The sequence below is a fragment of the Chiloscyllium punctatum genome, chromosome 35 (assembly GCF_047496795.1).
Source record: "Chiloscyllium punctatum isolate Juve2018m chromosome 35, sChiPun1.3, whole genome shotgun sequence".
Classification (NCBI taxonomy): Eukaryota; Metazoa; Chordata; class Chondrichthyes; order Orectolobiformes; family Hemiscylliidae; genus Chiloscyllium; species Chiloscyllium punctatum.
Genome location: NC_092773.1, coordinates 12,142,539 through 12,165,822, shown reverse-complemented (window position 1 = coordinate 12,165,822; position 23,284 = coordinate 12,142,539). Strand labels below are relative to the sequence as shown.

At 41.5% G+C, this 23,284-nt stretch overlaps 1 protein-coding gene across 3 annotated transcripts in view; it reads right to left on the bottom strand.

Annotated features, from left to right (window-relative positions):
* The window catches only part of LOC140459648 (netrin receptor UNC5D-like), a 453,166-nt gene that overhangs the window by 221,533 nt on the left and 208,349 nt on the right, over positions 1-23,284 (bottom strand). For all 3 annotated transcript variants that reach the window (XM_072553978.1, XM_072553979.1, XM_072553980.1), the window contains exon 2: positions 2,095-2,307. In XM_072553978.1, coding sequence (XP_072410079.1) covers positions 2,095-2,307 — 213 coding nt within the window. The remainder of the gene's footprint in view (positions 1-2,094; positions 2,308-23,284) is intronic.

The window sequence follows — 23,284 nt, the reverse complement described above, 5'->3', positions numbered from 1 at the left end:
TATTCATAACTTGAAATATTTATATTCAAATAATGTTGCTTTGAATACCACCCCACCCCTCACCAACCTATCCCTTAGACAAGTGAAGTGAAACTTCTTTAAATTTTAGGTTTACTTTTTGCAATGGTGATGTGATTCCTTTTGCAGAATTCACAAGAAACCTTCATAACTGAGGACCTGTCTTTCAAAGAATCAACCATTCTAAGCAAACCTCCAGTGTGAGCTGGATTAATGACAAGTTCTTGACAGTGCCTCTCTCTGCTCAAATTACTGAGACACCAGTTTTAATGGTCTAAAGTTGTGATTTAAGTTGAGACGTGGGATGGAATTCAAAGATCTAAAATGAACACTGCCAGAAGAAATCACCATGGCACATTGGGTGACAGGGTCCAGACTTCAGGTCACTGTCTTCGAATTAGTATCTCCAAACTATGTGACTCTCCCTGACCAGGTGAAGATGCAACCTCTTGTTCTCATGCATTTCAATGAGGTCACAACTAAAAGACAAGAGACGATGAACACCTTGACATGTGTCAAACACTTAATGATCAGAAAATTGCATTGTTACATCAGTGTGCAAAATAATGAGCTGACTGGTGAGACAGAAAGCAAGTTTGTTTGGATTCTTGGGCTCTGAGTGCCTCAGTCCATGGCAAGAGGGCCTTGTTCTGTCTCTTTGGTGGGTGTTTGTGGACAGGGAAGAGACAGCTTTGCTCTGTAACTGGCTCCATACTATCACTGTCCTTTTGCCGTGATTGGGGACTGTATAGAGGAATGTTTCCTTGCTGTTTAAGAGTAGGAAGTTTTACTGTCTCAATCAAACACCCCTCTGACAGGAACAGTAAAGGGTGAGATATAATGTCAAGGCAGCTTTACTCTATCTAATCCTATTCTGCACTTGACCTGGGAGTGTTTTGAGTAGTGTTGAGGGGAGCTTTACCTTATTTACCCTTTTCTTTTACATGAGTAGAGAGATCTTTCAGGTTGATTTGAGTGGGGGGGGGGGGGGGTAGGGGAGGAAAAAGTGAGGCTGCTGCTGGTCTTTTTCTGCACAGTGATCAATGGTATGAATGGTTGTCAAAATGGGTGCTGGTAGGCAACAGCCAAGTGACTCTCTTCACCTCAGTGGTGGAAGAGGATTAGGGCTGGATAGTATGGTGCCGTGATATGAGCAACTTTCAAGATGAAGACTGGTGAGAAAGGTGGAGAAGGGTTTCGTGAGCAGACAGAGCGTTGAGAGATGGGGTTGGAAATTTGTTTTTGATTGGGTAATTGCACCACAAAAGCACTAAATGATAACAGGTATGAAAAATGCAGAGGGGAAAAAAATCAAGCAGAGAATGAGAAATGAAGAAATATTCCTCCCAAGATTAAAGTCAAAAAAGCTGAGAAGGACAGCAAGGAAAAAAACAAGTGCGAAATGGAGAGGAGCAGGAAAATTTGACGTTTTGGGCAAAAGCCTTTAATCAGGAATCATCAACCCTTCCTGATGAAGGACTTTTTTGCCTGAAACGTCTATTTTCCTGCTCCTTGGATGCTGCCTGACCTGTGCTTTTCCAGTACCACTCTGATTTCCAGCATCTCCAATCCTGACTTTCGCCAAGCAAAATGGAGAGACTGGCAAGAGTAAGGAACAGCGCGCCAGGGGGAAAAAAATCTGAGGAGCACGCACGTTAGTGAGAGAAGTGGAGAGAAAGTCAAGTAGAGGGGTTAACTACAAATTACAATCTGTCTTAGGAGACCAAAACGAGTCACTGGGAAGTCCAAATTGCTTCAGGAGACTTGTTGGTCAATGTTCCAGTTCAGACTGATCTCCACAAATACCCAGTGCTTCGGGGGTATGTTCATAGATATCATCTGTCTTTTAAAGAAAAGACATTCACTCCACACTGTTAATGTTGACAGGAATTATCTATGGTTGAAAATGATTGAATTCATATATGCCCCACCAATAAGGGCAGAGAACAAAACATTTATGCATTTAACATTTAGTAGTGCACACATGAATGTTTTGATGGGAGGGATTTGGGTGATTGAAGATGGACTGTCTATAATCTGTTTAAAATCAGGAGACACTTCAGAAAGCTGTATTACCTGTGTGCTCGTCCACATGTTCCTCCAGCATATGTTCTTTCTGATGGACCCAGTCTCCATTGCACTTGAAGAAGATCTGCATGGCTGGTATCGCTTTGCAGCGCAGCTTAATGGGATTGCTCTTCACTATGTATGAATCCTCCGGTTCAATTAGGAAGCGTGGCAGTGTCCCCAATGGCATGGATTCAGCTTGGCTATCGCCTTTACCTGACCCTGTTGAAGAAGAAGATGGTGAAATTTTGTGGAACACAAAGGCACTTTAAAAAAAAATTATTGGGTTTTTCTTGTTCCTACATATTCTGCACATTGTATGAGCACAATACAAGCTTTTGAACATGTGAACTAGCTGCCAACCCATGCAATTTGCACAGATTTGCTGAATTCTTTGAAGGCCTAGCTGGGCTGACAGCTTTGGGAAGATGGTCTCAGCGGAGGACAAATTCTTTCTTTCTCCTAATGAATGATTTGCATGTGGAAAGCACTGCATCAGTCAACAGGGGTGTAGATTCGATCATCATTTTTCAGAAGGTAAATGGTTAATGACTTTTACCTAAAACAATGAAGTAATAGCAGGGAGTGGATCTCATTGACTTGCTATGATGGCAAGGTTGGGTAGAATACAACACAGGAGCAGGAGTAGGCATTCAACACTGAGACTACTTCTATGAGTTAGTCATGGTTAACTAACTACCTTAAATACCATTGCCTCACACTATTTTCATATCCCTTTTTTAATATTCCTTTTTTATTGACTGAATTTTTATTGATTTTTGTGAGAACATGCTCAATAATGGAGTTTCCATAGCCCTTTTATTTCGGTTAGAGAATTCCCCTTTTGTAGAAATTCTTCACAGCCTTCATCTCCAATGGGGAAGTAATTTTATGCTCTCTTGCTTTAGACTTGCCAAACATGGGGGAAGCATTTAATCTAACCTGAGATCAGCACCCCTCATCGTTTGAACCTTCGGGAATATAGGGCCAGTCTGTGGAATATCTCGTCGTGAAGACCATCATGCAATTTCGGAGATTCACTGTTGATCCTCTTTACTGGTACTTCCTCTCTGCCAAGTCTCTTTCTTTTATTGAATAAAGAGACGAGGTAAGCTCTCACCATAGCTCTCAAGTGGAGCAAGCTGCCATTACTCTCGTATTCAAATACTCCACTGATTGTCAAGGTACCTTTTTTAAACCTTTTTTTATAGCTTAATTCATTTACTCACTTGTTGTGACTCATGAACAAGGACTCAAATCCTTTTGGGTTCCTGCACTTGTAAACCTCGCACCATTTCAAGAAAAATTCTGCATTTGAGTTGCGGATCAAAGTGAGTAACCTCCAATTTAAGGACAACTGCAGTCTACAAGCCCAGCTTATTTGCTTGTCCAAGCCCTCCCTTAAATCGTGTCTTTTCATTTTAGAAGCAATTTGGTGTCGTCATCAAATGTTGAGAATGTGACATTGCCATTTCCTTTCAAAATGATTTATGTATTCCCAATTGATTGTAACATGGCATATAGAAAATATAACGTTCAAATGTATTTACTAATCCCGTGTATGGAGCTTAATCAAAACTAACATGGAAAAACGAGTTGTACTTGATCCATTCTGATTGTCATAACAAGATCACATGTTTTGATCAGTTTCCTTCAATCCAGCGAAGGAGGACCCAAGTTTTCCCAATCCTTAGCTTAAGGATGCCCAGCAAAATTATTTCCTGTCATTTAATACCAACTTTGAACCTTTCTCTTTGAAGTTCATGATTGACTGACTTAACATTTTTCTTTGAGTTACTTGTGCCCACTGGATTGTAATTTTTTTTTGTTGTAGATCACATCACTTGTCATTGCCCCTTGACAAAGAAATCTTGAGTGCATTTGACAAATGCAATGGAGCTAATCAGCCCTTCATAATTTCCAACTTATTCTGTTGTGACATTAAGACCCTTGTTTAGAATTAAGTATACTGCATGGAAACTGCACTGCATGCAAAATTCCAACATGTCATGATCACCTTATGGCCTTCCTGTATGCTGTGCTATAACTATAATTGAAATGGTATAACACTGAAACCCAACTGGACCATTTGGATTAGAAATTTCATGTTTTTCTTATCAGTCATTGTTGTTAGTCTGAAAAAAGATTAAGTGCTTTGACAATTGACTTTGAATCTCAGAACTAACCAAGATCAAGCCTCTAACACCTGCCCCTCATGAACTGGGCATTTAATTATATAAGCAAGATAGAATCCATCACACTGTACTCAGCAACGATTCTGTGTGGGAGAAACATGGAATGCTCCAAAATGAGTTGAGGAGATTGATTGATTGGATTCCATCAAGACACTCCTATTTGGTTTTTATTTCTTTGATTTTAAGGGAAGTGTTTCTGCTGGCACATATATCCGCACTAAGTTGATTTGTATTTGGGTTATTCACTGCATTGGTCCAAGTAACAAAACAAAGGTTCTGCAACTTCAAGGAAAACATCAGCTGTGCTGCAATATCTGGTCTAGTCACTCAGCTCAGCTTGGAGTATAGAAAGGAGAAAGTGAGGACTGCAGGTGCTGGAGATCAGAGCTGAAAATATGTTGCTGGAAAAGCGCAGCAGGTCAGGCACCATCCAAGAAAGGCTTGGATGCTGCCTGAAGAATGCCTTCTTCATTTCTGAAAACGTCGATTCACCTGCTCCTTGGATGCTTTTCCAGCAACACATTTTCAGCTTGGAGTATAGAAAGCCTGTGTAACTTTGTTTAGTGTGCTAGTTGTCAGACTGCAATGCAGTACAGTACTCCAGCTCTGTCAGAAGACAACTGCACTTGAGTCACATGGATAAATGTGTTAAAATGAGCCCAAACCTGCTGACAGTGATTTCTAGGGTAATGGGCCTACTTTGAGTCAAGGCAAGGCCCTTGATCAACCAGTGCTTTTCTCTGCTGAAATAACTGTTTGTTGGCAGGCGTGTTGGGAAACACCACCTGCAAATAGTGGAGATGTGGAGCATAAAATACCTTTTGGAAGGACTCGAAGATTTTGGCACTGGTTTATTTTCTGGACAAAGATTCAGCAGTTCTGTTGAAGCATTTGCTTCTGACAAATAACCTATCCATTGTTCAAACACCATTTTCGTAATCTGTCAATACATCTGACAGCATTTAGGCAGTGAATGTCACAGACTCTTTTGACATTCTCCAGCACATTTGTGATGTCTGTAAGCTATGGTTAAAATAGCAGCTACATAAAAGTTTTTCAAGACAAGTAATTGAGTGACTGATTTAAAAGATGTAAGTTTCCTGAACTGTTGGAAGTTCAGAAGGATTCTCATTTATGTACAGCAGTCCTTTTTTTAAACTGTTTGTGTGGAAACCAGTTGCATTGTGCTCATTTCTTCTAGCCTTTAGAGAAGGTGGTGGTGGTGTGCTGTCTCTTGATTCATTGCAGTCTGGTGATGGGACTTGAAGGTATTAGTCCACAAGAGGGAAGGAATATCTAATTAGCCATTAGCTCACTGGTGGATCAGACCTGAGAGCCTGATAGGCTGAAAGAAGTAAAAGTCAGCCAATTTTGGGAGCAAAGTTCTGTAGATGCTGGAATCCATTCTGAAAACAACATAGTGGAGTTGACAATAGGTCACACAGCACCTTGGTGAGAGAGCAAGCTATTAGAACATAAAACAGCACAATGCAGATCCTTCAGCTCTGTTTTTCTGACCTTTTTTATCCTACTCTAAGATCAGATTAACCTATGTACCCTTCAATGTACTATCTATCTTCCATGTGTCTACTCAAGAGTCACTTGAATACCTCTAATGTATCTGATTCTACCACTGCTGGCAGTGCATTCCATGCACCCACCACTGTGTAAAGAACTGACCACTGATATCTCCCTAAATCTTTCTCCAATCACCTTTTTTAAAATTATGACCCCTTGTGACAGACATTTCCACCCTGGTGGAAAAAGTCTTGGGCTCTATCTATGCCCCTCAATGTATAGACCTCTATCAAGTCACCTCATCTTCCTTTGTTCCGATGAGAGAAACCCTAGCTCCCACAACCTTTAAATGTTCTTTTAGTCTAGGCAGCATCCTGGTAAATCTCTGCACCCTCTCTGAAGCTTTCACATCTTTCCTACAATGAGGTGACCAGCACTGAACACAATATTCCAAGTGTGGTCTAACCAGGGCTCCAATGTTTCAAGTAGAGAATGACACTTTAGCTCTGGAGGAAGTGTGGAGAGGACAGTATTTATTCTATGCTTGAGGGGGTGTTGCGCGGTGGCGGGGGGTGGGGGGGGGGGGGGTGGTGGTAGAAAGCACTGTGTATAGGATGCTGCTGGAGAAAAGATCTTGACAGTTAAGATTGTGATCAGAATGTGAGAATGGCGGAAAACTGGACCGTCTCCTGCCACATGTGAAAGGACAGTCCCACTGCGATGGGGGAGACCGGAGCGAGGACATAGCAATGTTACAAGCTGAAAGGGAGGAAATGGTTTACAATTTGAAGGCTTAGTACGCCAACATTAAATCCAGAAGGCTGCAAAGTGCCCAGTTTGAGGATAAAACACTGTTCTTCTGGTTTGTGCTCTGATTGGAACACTGCAGCGTGTGGAGGTCACACATGGTGGAATGCGAGCAGGATGCTGTTACAATGACCAGCTACGGAAGGTCGGGTCCTGTTTGTGCACAAAGTGGCCACCCAATCTGTGTGGGGTTTCTCCAATGTTGAGTAGGCCACACTGGGTGCAGTGGTACAGGAATAAGACCATAAGACATCGGAGCAGAAATTAGGTCATTCAGCCCATTGATTGGCGGAGCAGACTCAATTATGGCTGAAGTTTGTCAACCCCAATCTCCCAATAACTTTAACCCGTTGACATTAAAGAACCAATCCAATTCACTCTTGGATTTACTCAATGACCTGGCCTCCACAGCAATCCATCCCAATACTGAGCCTTGGGGAACACCACTTGTCACCAGCTGCTATCCTGAGACTGTTTGATCCCTACTCTCTGCTTTCTGCCAAACAGCCAAACTTCTATTCATGCTAGTACCTTGCCTCTAACACTCTAACCTTACTCAAGTAGCCTCCTGTGCTCCACCTTGTCAAAAGCCTTCTGGAAGTATAGATAGATAACATCCATTGGGTCACCTTGGTCTAGCCTGCTCATTAAAGAATTCTTGAAGATTTGTCAGGCATGACCTCTGGTTGATAAAACTGTGCTGACTTTGCCCTATTTTACCATACATTTTCAAGTATTCAGAAATCTCATCCTTAATGATGGATTCCAGGATCTTGGCCACAACTGAGATTAGGTGATCTGTTTGTAATTTTCCTTCTTCTGCCTTACTACTTTTAAATAGGGGTGTCATGTTAACTATTTCCCAGTCCTCTGGGACCTTCCTGATTCTAGGTATTCCTGAAAGATTACTACTAATGTCTCCACTATCTGTTGAGCTATCTCCCTTAGAACGCTGGGGCATAGTCCATCTGGTCCAGGTGATTTATCCAGCTTCAGGCCATTCGGTTTTTCTAGCACCATCAGCCTTGGTGATGGTCACCATACTCAGCTCTGCTCCCTGACTCTCTTGAATTTTTGGGTTATTACTTGTGCCTTCCTCAGTGCAGACTGACGCCAAGTAATTATTCAGTTCCTCAGCCACTTCCTTGTTTCTGACTACTGTTTCTCCAGCATCATTTTCCATTGGACCAATATCCACTTTTGTCTCTTTTATCCTTTCATATATCTGAAGAAACTCATATAGTCGTCTTTTATATTACCGGTGGGTTTTACTTACCTACTTAAGCTTCTCCCTCCTTATTTCTCCTTCTTGCCCTCTGTATTTTGTAAGCTTCCCAATCCTCTGGTTTCCCACTGCCCTTCGCCACATTATATGCTTACTCTTTGACTCTTACACTATCCCTGACTTCCCTAGTCAGCCATGATTGCCTCACACCTCAACTCTTCTTCCCCCCCCCCCCCCCACCCCCCCCACCGCCGGATGAATCTGTCTCCTGAATTAGTCCCAGAAACTCCTGCCTTTACTGTTCCGCAGTGTCTCCTATTAGGCTCCTCTCCAATTCTACCCAGCTCATGCCTCTGTGGTTGGCTTTTATTCAGCTGTAATAAATAGTGTTACCTGTGATTCTGTCTTCTCTGAAATGGCAGAGTGAATTCAATCATACTGTGATCACTGCCTCTTATGAGTTCTGATTTGGAGATGCTGGTGTTGGACTGGGGTGTACAAAGTTAAAAATCACACAACACCAGGTTATAGTCCAACAAGTCCAATTGGAAGCACACTAAATTTCAGAGCGACACTCCTTCATCAGGTGATGGCCTTAAGCTCCCTTAACAAGTCTCTGCGTGATTGCATGACACTAGGGAACAGGCAATAGAGGTTTTAGTGGGTTCCATCTCGAGCTGCTCCAAAACGCCATCTTGTGTAATTTGTTGACATTGCTCAAATTCCTTTTTCTCTGATCCATTATCCACCTGACCTTTACAGTATACTTTCATGTTGAAATCTGTCATGATCACTAACTTTCCCTTTGCTACACTTTTGTCCATCTCCTGGTGTATCTTGCACCCTTGCTCCTGATTTACTGTTTGGAGGCCTGTACGTAACTCCAGTTATGGATTTTTCACCTTTTTTTTTTTGACGTTCCTCAATTCTGCCTACATAAATTGTACACCATATGACCCAATCTCTTACTATTGATTTAATTACATTCCTTGCTCATGAGGCAGCCCCACTCCCTCTGCCCACCTGCCTGTATTTTCGACAGGATGTATATTCTTGAAAATTCAGCTCCCAATCCTGATCCCCTTGCAGCCACAATTGCATGATGCCCACCACTTCATACCTGCCAATTTCATTCTGTGACACAAGGTCATCTATGTTAGTGCTTACACTGCATGCATTTGGATATAACACCTTAAGTCCTGTATTAACCATCCCTCTTCTCACTGTCATTAAATTGTCCTGTTTACTTGAGGTTTTGTTGTGAACCCTTTGAGCAGTCCTATTTAGACCTTTTAGCCACAAGATTGGAGGGGGTACAGGTGAAATGCTGCTTCACCTGGAAACACTGATTAGGGTCTTGGATGGTGAGTGAAGAGTTGAAGGGGCTGGTATCTCACCGTTGTGGTTACATGGAAATGTGACACAGGTGGGGGTGTTGGTGGCCGTGAAATGAATGAGTGTCCCAGAGGGAACAATCCCTATAAAATGCAGACAGTGAGAGTGAGGGGAAGACTTGTTGGGTGTTGGCGTTCTGATGGAGTTGTCTGAAATGACAGTGAATGATCCTTAATAATGTTGGCCAATGTCTTGTGGTCCTAAATTTCTCAGTCAGCATTGTGAAAGTGGAGAGGGGATTTCATGGATGGTGTTCCGAATTACATGTTGCCCTTGTGACTTTGGGAGTGCTATTTACTTGGCAAATGTCTCTTGCTGAAAAAACACTTTTTTAAAAATTGTGACACATTTGTGCCTATTTTGTATGGAAATACCAAACTGAATCATGCTTTGATTCATGGTCGAGTGTAATCCTAGAAGAGCATAGGTCAGGCAGCATCTGAGGAGCGGGGAATCCATGTTTGGAAATTAGCCCATCAAGTCATTCCTGATGAAGGGCTTATGTCCAAAACGTCAATTTTCCCCTGCTCCTCTGCTGCCTGACCTGTACCTTTTTCCAGCACCACTCTCTCTCTCTCTCTCTCTCTCCCTCTCTCTCTCTCTCTCTATTCTGATCTCCAGCATCTGCAGTCCTCAATTTCTCCCCATGCTTTGCTTCATATGAGGACATGTAGTGTTTCGGACAAAGGTGAAGAGGGGTTAAGTTAAAGAGTTGCTGTTCCCCTTAATGGTTAAACAGCAGGCAAGTGTTTAAGTTGACTTTCTCATTCCCTTTTTAAAAATGCGGTTCTTGCTGTCCTTTTGCTGGCTACTAGTCCATGCCTCATGTCCAAACCCTTGTCACTTTTTCTGGAATGTCTTCATAATACAGGGGTTCAGAAATTTCTGGCAACTCAAATCATAGGATCAGTCATGGTTATTTTGAATCCAGTAAGCATGTCAATGTTTTGGAACAAACAATGTAAACATGAAAAGAGAACACTATATTTTTCCACAGCATTTCTCCTCTTGCCCTCTGGTCGTGAAAATCGTAAATATGCATATTCCTGTCATCTCTCAATTCCTCTTGTTGAAGCCACCAACTTAAAAGGAACCTCTGTCAACTATCCTATTATCTCCTTAAGTGGCTTAATCTGAAGCTTTCCACCAAGCACCACTGAATGTTTCTTGCAACATGTAAATCATTACTGCATTTGTGACTATTTTTTGATTGCTTTTAGACACCGAAAACAGATGACCTCATTAGAACTTGTAAATGCCTGTGGTAAGATGGATAGTGAAGTTATTTATTCAGAAGTAGCAACAGCTGTATTTCAATTCCATTGAGATGTGATTCTTAATCATGTTCAGGAGCCTGTTTGACTGCCTGGGAGGCATCCACTGGACAGACGGGCAAAGGTGCAGTTTTAATTGCACAGTTTTCTAAAAGGAATGGAGTGGAAACAAACCAGTTCGCTGATAAGACATGTAGCTCAGACATCGCTCCTGCATTGAGCACTTTGAGAAAGTTTAGCCTAGATAAAGGAATAAGGCCGTTGCACTCTATTTTGACAAGTGCTGGGGTTCAGACTGTTGCAAGACATGCAAATATATTGCACATAATAATTGCAATCTCTAGGCACTGCTCTGTAAATGTTAAGAACTCCCAAGAGTCCTCTGCAAAACTTGAATCTTACAGGACCATTCCACAAAAGTTGGTGCGCTCCTGGGGACAGCGTGCAAACAATGGCTCAGATACCTCCCCCTGAAAACAGTGGTGCGCACTCTCCTTGTATCTTCCAAGGACTGACAGTTTACCAAGTGAAGTCTTGCAAACACCTATGCCCGAGCAAAGAACACACAATACTTAGAATTCTGAGGACCCAAACAAATATTAGTGCACTCAGTCTTAGTATAATTTGTCCTTCTGGCACTTCATAATGCTGAGGTCACCACTCAGCTGCTATAAAATGTGGCCCATTTTCAATGTCAAGATATGAAAACTTCATAAACAACAAAATCAGCAAATGTCTGTCCTTCCAAATGCAAAATCAGGTGCTTATCAGGCTTTAAATACTGCACAGATTTTTAATTGCTCAACCTTTTTCACAGAATTGCTAACATGTGAAATGTATTTGGCAAACTAGTTTCTGAATTTTCCGAATGTTCTCTCCCACCCTAGTATTTAGAACTTTCAGAAAATTTTGAGACGCCACACAAAGTATATTCCTTCCCTATGTGTCCTGGCTGATACTCATTCGTTCAACTTGCAAACTGAGTCACTGGCCCTCAGCTTATTTGCGTCATGTTTTACCAGTGAACTTCAAAGTAATGCTGTGTATGTATTGCCGTGAGACATATCTGGCTGACTTGATAAGATGTTATGAAGAATACAAGTCTTAACCGTTCAGAAGAAAAACACAACTGGGATCCGTCACTTAGTAATATAATTAGGTTGTGGGGATTTCAGGAGTCTGTCAGTGGATGAAGTGTATATACACTGAACATCTTTCTGCGGATAGCTAATTACCTTTACGTAAATTTGAGCACATGACAAGGAACAAGTTAACAGAAATGATTACATAGCACCATATGCACAACAAAAAGGCCCTTTGGCTCATCAAATCTGGTGACCCACGATATTGTTATAAACTAATCACAATTGCCAGCATGTGATCTGTATCCTTCTCCTCTTTGCCTGTTTGTCTGTTTAAATACTACTTAAACATTACTGTGAATCTGCTTCCAGCACACATTCACTCCTGCAAGGCTGCACAGTTCTCATCCAGTGAAATCAACAAAGGCAAGTTGACCCAAACACAATGGGAAAGCTTAAGTTGATGTTGAGTCCTGCATTACCTATTGATTGCAAAGCACTTATCCATGCCAGCATAAGAGGACTGAAAGTGAAGTTGTTGCATTTTCTTCAAGACCCAAACGTTCCTTCCAGGTGAAGCGGCTGTTCGGTTGGATTATTGTAATGCTTTCAACTTAGTACACTGCATTTACAGCGCAAGATGCAGCGTCCTCTGCAGTGGGGAGATCAAACACACCAAATTAGATGCTGGTCTGCATAACATGTGTTCTCACAACAAGTGGAACCCCAGGCCTCATAACTGTGGGCATTTTACATTCTCTCCAACTCTTGAGCTTGGCAGTCAATTCATGAAAAGCTTGACAAATGGCATTTCATTTTTTTGATTCAGCACTTGAAGCCTTCCAGACTCAACACTGAATTCAATAATTTCAGATTATAACCTCTGCTCTATTTTCACAACCAGTGAATGCTGGTATTGATTCTGTTGCTACCATTTAATGATCCTGTAGACCTATCTGTTAGTTCTTGATTTGGACCACTTACCACTGCTTTTGTCTGGCAACGGCAACCTTTTATGCTCTTGGTTTTTTTACCTGTAGTATCGAAGACTGTGTTGAACTAAGACCCATAAAGGATAAAATGTAATCACTTCATAGAAGGAAGTGGCATACATGCCTGTGATCAGAATCATTACATTGCTGAGTAAGAATCTGATGTGAAGTGTTCTTTCAGCTCTCGAAAATATTAAAATGTATCTGGTGTATTGCACAACTAGAAGTCTTCAAAATTACTCCATGACAAAATATCAGCCTATCCAGACCACTGCTTGAGAGCTTGCCTATCACCACATCTGTGTCTATTGGCTTAAAACATAGTTTATATGGTCCTAATTTGAAATGTGAGTTCTGAGCAGGTGTTGTTTGATATATGGAGTTATTCTTGCAATAGCTTTGCATATTTTAGGATTTCCAGTATAGATTTTGCTCACTTTAAAGTCAAAGTCCTACAGCACGGAGACAGGCCCTTTGGCCCAAAATGGTCCATGCTGACCAAAATTTCCTTCCACAATAACCCCATTTCCTTGCACTTGGCCCATATCCTTCTAATCATTTCCTCTCCATGTATTTGTCCAAATGTCTTTTTAAATATTACTCATGTATCCGCCTCAACCACTTCAGTTGACAGCTCATTCCAAAAGCATACCACTCTCTAACAACATCACTGGTGTCTTTTTAATGAGCACCCACAAAATCTATGGTGGGTCTGAATATGGTTGATTTGTGGTTTGATTTGCTGGCTACAGATTGGATGTCAATGGATAGCTCACCACTCCGAGAAGTTCCCAGGCCATGCAAATGGTGGACAAGCGAGACAGTAGCGTACGGACCACCATACGCTATTTTCACATTTCGGCATCCAATACTTCAATTCTGACTGACTTTGTTTGTTTCTCCAACACTCGGCGGTTGGCTAAATCAACATGGTCAGAGATACCACCAGTGCTTTCTTCCCCTGCCGCCAAGTAATATAAAGTGCCACTACTTGGATGCTGACTGTAAACATGCATCTGTTCGTAGTAAAGGAGACAAAAACTGCAGATGGAATCCAAAGTAGACGGGCAGGAAGCTTAGGAGAAAACACAGCAAACCAGGCAGCGTCAGGAGGTGCAGAAATTGGCGTTTTGGGTGTAATCCTCCTTTTTTATCCCAAGAGCAGGAAGGCTCTTCTGCAATAAGAGCCATCAATAATATGAAATTTAGAATACCAGGCTCATCTCCATATTCCCAAGGAATGGGTGTGACAATTAGCAGAAAGTGAGGACTGAGATGCCAGAGGTCAGAGGCAAAAAGCATGGTGCTGGAAAAGCACAGCCCAGGCAGCATCAGAGGAGCAGGAGAGTTGACGCTTAATGAAGAGCTTATGCTCGAAACATTTGACTCTCCTGCTCTGATGCTGCCTGACCAGGCATGCTTTTCTCGCGCCACATTCTCTCTCTCTCTCTCTCTCTCTCTCTTTTTTTGACTTTAGGTGTAATGATTTGGTTTTTTTTCACAACAATCTCCAACAGTTGAGGAAATATGTATCAAATGGTGAATGAGGAAAGTCTGTTTGGTTCTTGTAGATGAGTCTACATTTAGAATGCACTGGTTTTTAAAAAAAAATATTAAGTCACTGTTTTTAGGACAGATGAGAGAATTTTTTTGTTGACTAGTGCAACCTTTGGAACACTCCATGTCCAGCAAATAGAGGCCAAGTCCATGAAATATTTTTGAGGTAGATGATTGTTAGGGGATTACATGGTTCAGCAGAAATTGAGTGTATGGGATTCAAAACACAAACATATCAGGCATAACCAGATGGAATGGCAGAGTAAACTGGATTTTGGCTAAATAGCCTCTGCCTGCTCCTAATTCAAGTCTTGTATCCTTTTTTTTGCAGAGGACTAGCTTTTTGGTGAGTTTAAACTAAGCCACGTTCAGTGCTGAATATCAACTGGTTGATTGCCAGGCAGCTAAACTGCAGCAGAAATTTTGAGGCACTAGAAATTTAGCCGAAGGACAAATCTGATCTGTGGATGCCTTTTAAACGTGCTGCCATTCCCTTCTGGAATCATTAATCAAAACAGCATGCCTCTTCCAATTTGTGCTGCTTTAATTTTCCCGAGTTTCAATCTTGTATGTTTGCACACTGTCTGAATTTGAATGCACACTGAGACTACATCAAACCAACTTGTCACTGTAACTTGGCTGTGGAGGAGTAAATATGACAAGGCAAGTCTAACAGCCTGTGTTGGAGTACCTGCAAAAAAAAAACAAGTTTGCCCACACATCCTTTGCTTTGGTGTTTTAGCAAAGTCCCCGGCCCTAATTTTGATTGTAAGCAAACTAATCTCCTCCAGCAATGTTACTGTTGTAGTGGTATTTAAATTGGACAGGTGGCTGCTCTTTTTTTTTCTTGAAGGAAGACCTGAAGGGCAAGCTGATAGAACTTTAGATCCTAAATTGGCTGATTGATTGGTCAGACAAATGTTGCCACCTCGAGGTAAGTCTAAAGTCCAAGGTCACAGACATAATGTGGTCACTAACAAATCCCAGCAATTCAATCTACAGAAACTTCTAAAAACAAAAACTTGGTCACCCTGAGAGTTCCTGGAGTGTGGTACTCTTCACCAGAGTACATAAAATTGTCATGCCTCACAGGGTCGTGGGTCAGAAGTCAACTCCATTATTATCAGCTATTACACATGTCTCAGATGTCCAAGTACACAAGTTCATGATTTTTCCATGTCAACATGACCTGGATTAACAATGCGTAGATGTTTTTGTAATAACTGCTAACCTGCAGACAGAATCTTCAATCTGTCAACATAACTTGTTAATGTTCAAATTACACCGTCTCCCCCTCTGCGTGTCTCCCCCACACTGCTTCCATGGAAGCTGTTAAATTGCCTCAGTCCACAAGGTTCACAGAATCCTCTTGCTTGACATGTTTTTTTAACTCTTCAATTTCTTCTCCAAGTTTTTTGGTCCATTTAAACTGACCAGTCTCAGTTACTAGTTCTAGCAACAGCTTAGAGCAACTGTTGAGGGGAAAATAAACTGGCTGTCTTTTTAGGCTTTAGGTATTTTCCTGGACAAAAGATGGACAATCTCCCTTTCCAGGGGTCCTGAAGGCTTCTGCCAATACTGTTCACATGCATGAACCGGTCAGCACAACTCTAAATCGTCAGCAACCTGTTGCAAGCTAAAGCTCCCTGGTGCTGGCTCATCCAGGAACCACTTCTATCACGACCTGAACCAAGCAGCAGTGGAAATCTGACAGAATTGAATGTTACCAAATGGTTAGAGCAGAGCAAATCTTTTCTTTAATCCTTTGTTTTTGTACATCCTTTTTGCATTTCAGTCCACAGACACACATTTCAGATGACATAAAAACTCATTTTAAAATGATCAGTGATGCATCAACAGTATGAAAGTCAGTCAGACAGGAAAATATTTTGTGCAGCATCTATACCGACAACTTTAGCCAATTTGTCCACTTTGGAGCTGCAGACAAGGTCTGTTTCACTCCACGTAAATAAAAAGAATGTGCTGCTGGATAAAAGATGCTGGCTTTTGAGTGAAAATTTGAGTAGTCTGGGAAGAGGGGCATTCATGGAAACATATCCTTAAATGGGAGTTGTTTTTCATTCAAAAACTTGCAATTTTGTCCATGCAACAACTGCAATTGCAAAATGATGACTTCCTATGAATCACTATAAGATAGTGGCAGGCTGACATCAGTTACATAAATTTTCAAATCAGAAATGTAATAGAAGTGTTGTGATTTGCTTTGAACTTTTCCAGTGAAATGAAACGCTTGCTTCGTTATAGGCCAGATAAAGGTGGAATATTTCAAACGAGCCTGGATCCTAAGGGAGATACAGTCGAAAGTTGGCAGGTCAACACTCAGTCTCCTCATTTAATATTCCCATTGAATTTGCAGATATAGGGAGAAGTTGACCATGTTCTTGCAACGTGACTTGTCATCTTCATTCAAGGCCCCAACCAATGAAGGCAAGCGCAAGAGATGCTGCTTTGACCATCTTAGCCATGTGTGTTGCTACTTTTCAGGGAGTTGTGCACTCAGCCCACAAAATCCCTTCACAGATCAATCTGTGTCCAGCCATTTAGAGTACTTCTCTTGCATGTGACCTCCCAAATGGATCACTTCACACTTGTCCAGATTAAACTTCATTTGCTGATTCTGTGCCCAACTTAACAGCTGATCTAGATGTTGCATCATTTTGTTTGATATCCTTCCTCAATATCCACAACTGCACCAATATTAGTCATCTGCAAACTTAGAAACCGGCATTTTTATACAAATCATTGTTGTGCATATTATAAACAACAGATGTCCGAGCACTGATCCTTGTGGAACACCACTGGTTGCTGACCTTGAGTCAGGAAAAACATGCCTCACAAATACCCTCTGTTTTCTATAGCCAAGCCAATTTTTGTTGACAGTTTGTCAACACCTCTTGGATCCCGTGCAATTTGATCATCTTGGCCAGACTATCATGAGGGCCTTCGCAAATACTTTTAAGTCCATGGCGGCGGCAACCACTGCCTGAACACCTTGAGGCATTGTCATTACCTCCTGCAAAAAAACCTCAAACAAATTTGAGGCCAGACCTCCCCATGCATAAAGTCACGTTGACTATCCCTAAATAAAATCCTCCTTCAATGTGAGTAAATCCTGTGCCTAAAAATCTTTACAAATTTCCCTGTCACTAATGCAAAGCTCATTGGCTATAATGTCCTGGATTATCCCTGTTTCCCTTTCTTGAAAAAAAGAAGCAACATTATCTATTCTCCAGTCTTCTGAGACCAAGCCTGTTGATGATGAGGACACAGATCTGTGTCAAGGCCCCAGCAATCTTTGTCCTTTCCTCCTTCACTATCCTGGGATAGATCCCATGAGCCCCTGCGGACTTGCCAACTTTCATGTTTTTCAAGATACTCAACACTACCTCCTCAGAATTGACATTGCCATTCATGCTGTCATTTCAAATGCAAAGCAATGTGTTTTTGCTGTATTTTATGGCAAAACAACTTGCAAATAAGTACACCACCTTATATCACTTTCTTCACAGTGAATACTGATGCTGAAGATCTCGTCCACTTCCTCTGAATTCTCACTTACACTTCCATTTTGTCCTTGAGTGTACCTATCCTTTTACCACCTACCCAATGCTCCTAATATACACACAATGCCTTGGGATTCTCTGTAATCCTACTTGGCAAAGATATTTCATGACTCTTGTTTTTAAATTGTAGGGGATGTCGCTGGCCAGAGCAGCATTTATTGCCCAAAGAGCAGTTGAGTCAACCACATTACTGTAGGTCTGGAGTCACATGTTGGTCAGACCAGTTAAGGATGACCAGTTTCCTCCCCCAAAGGACATTATTGAACCAGATAAGTGGCAATGGATTCATGGGCATCGTCTTTAGTCTTAATTCCACCTTTTCAATTATCACCTGCAATGGCAGGATTTGAACCCAGGTCCTGAGAACATTACCTGGGTGTCTGTATTAAAACTGAGGCCTAGATTAGAGTCTTACTGGAAAAGCACAGCAGGTCAGGCAGCATCTGAGGAGCAGGGAAATCGACATTTTGGGCAAAAGCCCTTCAGGAGAGTTGCAGTGAAAGAAAGATTCACTGAGATTCTTGTAGAGAGAGGAGGAGAACTTCAAGGTAGGTATCCTTGCAAGAGGATTCATAGTAAGGTTAAAATCATCTCGGTCATCTCATTCCTGATGAAGGGCTTTTGCCCGAAAGTCTATTTTCCTGCTCCTCAGATGCTGCCTGACCACCTGTGCTTTTCCAGCACCACTCTAATCCAGACTCTGATCTCCAGCATCTGCAGTCCTCACTTTCACTGTCTGGATTTAAAGTCTAACAAAAATATCACTGTCATTGCCTCCCATTTAATCTCTGCTGATTTTCGTTAACTTTTTTCCTGAGTCCTTTTAATACTCCTAAAGGGTTTGACTTGTTTCCTGAACCTTGGATTGGTTTCCTTTTTTTTTGTTTTGCATTCTAACTAAACTTCAAACATCTCGTGATCCAACCATCCTGAATCTTGGTATCCTTCTCTTTCATTCCCTCAGGACTATGCGAGTTCAGAACACTGATCAACTGGCTCTTGAATTTACCTTCAAACTGCTGCCCTGATCCAATTTTTCCAGTAATTAGCCTCAGTCCAATCCAGGAGCAAATTAGGATTGCAGATGCTGGAGAGTCAGTTGAAAACTTGTGCACTGAAAAAGCACAGCAGGACAGGCAGCATCAGAGGTGCAGGAGAGTTGATGTTTCAGGCACAAGCTCTTCATCAGGAATGTCCACAGATGCTGCCTGACCTGTAATTTTCCCAGAACCACGTTTGCTCCAATTTAGCACTTTCACCCAAGGACCTGTCTTTATCCTTTTTTTTTTTTTTGCTGTAACTATCTTTTAAAAGTTAGAAATTTGTGATCACTGTTTCTAAAAATGCTTCCCCCTGCACCCGAAACTTTTAATCTCCTGGCCAGGGTCCAAGATGGTTCTTTCCATGGTTGGTCGAGACCTTTTTTTTTCTTCAAAAATCTCTCCTAGATGCCACCTAACTTCTGACCCCACCTAAGCCCCTGACCTAAGGCACTCCCAGTGAATGTTCAGGAAAGTAAAATGACCCAGAACAAGCCAGTGGTTAAACTTAGCAAGATCTAACCACATATCAGTTAGCCTATTTCCTGCCAGCTATTGGAAGCCCTTTTAGTAAAACCCTGTTATTGTGATTGCACCTTGCTTATTCTGAACCTCGACACACAGCCTTGCTGTCTAATGTTTATACAGCTTGGTGACATTCTCCTTAATCAGTAATAAAACACTCCAACCACTGATATTGCCCTCCAACATGGCTGAAACAGCAAAACCTTGGAATGTTAAACTGCCAGTCCTCCTCTTTTTCCTTTTTCACCCAAGTTACTGTCATATCGATCACAGTCCATGTACTAAACCAGGGTCTTGGCATACCTGCCTTATCTGTTATACCCCTTACATGAAAAAATCACACTTCAGACCATTCTCTTACCACTACATTCGCCAGCCTGGGCCTGCCTGTTCTTATTAGACTTAGTTGGTTTCGCACCTTTTTCTCTTGCCAAACACTTCAGCGCTCAGGGACATTTGGCCTCGGATCTTTTAGGTGACCATCCTCAAAGGCTGACTTCGAGATATGCAGAGTGGCCGAGCAGAGACTGAACGCCAAGTTCGGTACCTGGTGAGGATGGCCTCGACTGGGACTTCTGGTTCATTTGTCACACTACAGGCAACCCTACTACACTGTGCCCAGACACACCCACATCCCCCATACCCTCTTTTTTTTTAAAACACACACTCACGCAGACCCTCTCTCATACACACCCTCTCACAGGCTTCTACTCCATTAGACACACATGCACTCTCTCACCTGTATACACATGTGTGCGCTGCTGCTCTAATTGCAGATACATGCTATCTTTTTCAAAAAGAGCACAATCTGCAGGCAGTCAGTCCATGTAACATTTCATAAATTTGCACTTTTGAAAACAACCAGTTTGGCTCAAGATTTGGATACAGACAGATTCTAACCTCAAGTTTAATGCACTTTGAGCTGAGATGTCACCTTTTTTATAAAACCTGAAGTTATCTCGAATGTGACTTAGAAGCTCTGGGATTTACATAATAATGAACCAAAACCTGCAAGTCATTCTAAAAGATGAAAGACTAAACCGCAATCTAGATTTGTTCAAAATATCATTTCAGTTGCATGACAGTGATCTTTTGCTATAAGTTACTGAAGATATGGCACAAGGAAAAGATAGTGACTGACCAATCCAGGAGGGAATTTTGTATTGCAGGATGTTTCAAATGTTGCACTCACTAACCTGAATAGCAGTTGAAACAAATAGTGCCAATGAATTTTAAGGGAATATTGGATTAAGACAAGATGAGCAGAAATGGATAGGAGAATCATTCAGAATTTAAACATGAAAATTCCAATGCCCTGTTTTTCTTCTTTCAGGACCCTTTTTTATTAAATCTTAGTTTAATCTATTTTTGTGTGAGGTAAGTTTGTGCAGCACAGAAAATTAGAGCTGGCACTTTGGGCTCAGCCTCCCCACAAGGTAGCGAGGCGTTCCTGGGATTGATGGCAGTCATCTTGACCAGGACCGTGTAGCCCAGGTGGCCAGCGATGAGTGTGGAAGCAGGCCAACTCGGGGGATCTGGCAGGGGTGATGTCAAGCCCTTGTGAGGAATGGGGGCCCAGTATGGTGAGGCGTTCTTGGACTGAACTGTTAATTGCAATTTGTTTTTTTTTTAGTAAAAATGGATAGGAAATTCTAACTTTGAACATTTTATTTTTCTGCTTTGTACCAAGATGGTACCCAAGATCTACAATTTGAAAATCCTTCATTGCACTGAAATGAGTACCTGTGACAATAAAACTAATTAATTCATTAACGGATGTGCTAAGCTCAAGGGATAATTTCTATAAATTATATGCACTTTCATGAAATTATAAATCACATCCATTGAAACCTTACAAGCCCCTGCAACTAAAAGGTTTTTGTACAATTTCTAATCCTAAATTTCAGAACCTTCTGCGTTTTGTTCTGACACTTTGCATTTCAGATTGGTACTTTTACAAGGTGTGCTTATTCGAAGGGAAACCAGACAGCTGCTTGACTGACACACAGCAATCACTTGATGGACTCTGTCATTTAGCTGTCTCACCACACTTCAATTATCACATTACAGCCAACTAAATTTTGTCAGTGAATCCCAACCAACAATTTTGAACAATCATGGTAATTTCATTCCAAATCTTTTTCAACTGTTAAATTGCCAGTGTCTAAGGCTGAAGCAAGAAAAGAAAGGTAGGACGTGTTAAATGATATCTTGTTTTTCTACCAGGATGTGCATTCATTCACTGGACATGGCATCTCAAACAAGAATACACTGTGTGCAATGTTTTAATTGTGACATGAAACTCAGTAACTGAAATGATTCTGTGACACTGTGCAAAAGGTTCTTAAGTTACAGGCCAACATTCTTCCCTCCACCAATGTTGCCATGATTACAGCAAATGCTCACTTGCCTCATTTCTGATTGGTGCAGGCAACCAGTATTGTCCAATCTAGCAATCAGTAAAATTACAAGTGACTGTTGCCTTGATGCTAGGGAGGGGGACAAGGAGGTTGGGGGATGTGAAGAACCCTGGAAAAACCCAATCATAAGCATGAACCTAGACATGCAACCATCTCCTGTCAAGTAAACAACCCATTCTAAAAGATGAAAGACTTAACAGCAATCTAGATTTGTTCAATATATTGTTTCAATTGCATGACACTGATGTTTAGCTGTAAATTACTGAAGATACAGCACAAGTATCATGTGTTCTAAATTGAAAAGGTAAGTACACATGAAAATAGTTAAAGTCATCAGCTGACTGTGAGGTTGGTTGGACCTGATTGATGTCATGGCTGCCATCTGGATTTCTTAAGGGTTTGAACTTGACAACCAAAAGGGAAGACTGGGATGTGACTGCAGAGATTTGTTTAGCATGGCTGTGGGCTCTAAAGATCGTGCGTTTGCCCCTCCATCCACTCATCCAATCTCTTGCCCTCCAGTCTTTCAGCTGATAAGTTAGCTGCAGACTCCCCATTCTCTAGTTGGTGGAAGTCTGACCCAACACTTTACAGTTTCTGTTTCCATCCGCTCTCATGGGAAGTAAAACAAACACAAAATTATAACTGGGTCCTGCCATTTTTTATATTTCCTGGTTCCTGTCCCCTCGACCATACTTTGCTGATGTTTTAAGAGTTGGTTAAGGGATGTGACACAATGCATATCTGCTTTATTACCAAGGTAACAGAACCCACTTCTAAGATAACCTATTTAATCATAAATGAAGTGGGATTCACAGGAACAATGAAGTAAAATCCCCCTGGGTCTAAAGATTTTCAACAATCACAAAAACTTACTGGTTGCATCCATCAGATGCTCAGGACTGTAGGCAAATCAGTCAGGGGAAAAATTTCAACACCACATCTCATTTGGAGAGGGAAGACTTTGAAGTGGTGTCACTTTCTGTACAATCTGACGTTGCCCAATTGATAGCTGAGCTGGCAAATGACAAAAATGATCGTCGCACTAATTGAATTTTGCACCCAGTGAAGCAGTGAAATCTCTAGTCATACACTGAAACATTCTCACTAGTTCCTGAAATATGCACTTATCTTTCTGCACATCAGTAATTCTTGAACTCAGAGCATTAACTTGTCAAATAGCATTGAGAAGATCATGGCTAACCAATAGACAATTATGCAACAATAACTCTTTTATATCAACTGAGTAATATGGTGATTCTTGTGAGCATTACCAAACAAAACATGACACACAGCCATACAGTGATCTAACGTGACAGTTCAACATAAACACGGTTAAAAAGGTCGGTTTTATAAAAGTAAAGAGAAAGAGGCCAAGACGTTTTGGACTGGAAATTCCAAAGCTTAAGACCCGGAAACTAACAACACCGCTAATGACAGTGAAACAGGGGATGCTGAATTGACCAGAGTTGGAGATTTCTGCTGTGTTGTGTAGCCGAAGAAGAGGATGAGGCTGAGGAGATAGTGAAGGCTTCCACAAATCTGTTTCCCAATCGAAACTTCAGGAAGTTTCTTAATCTGCAAT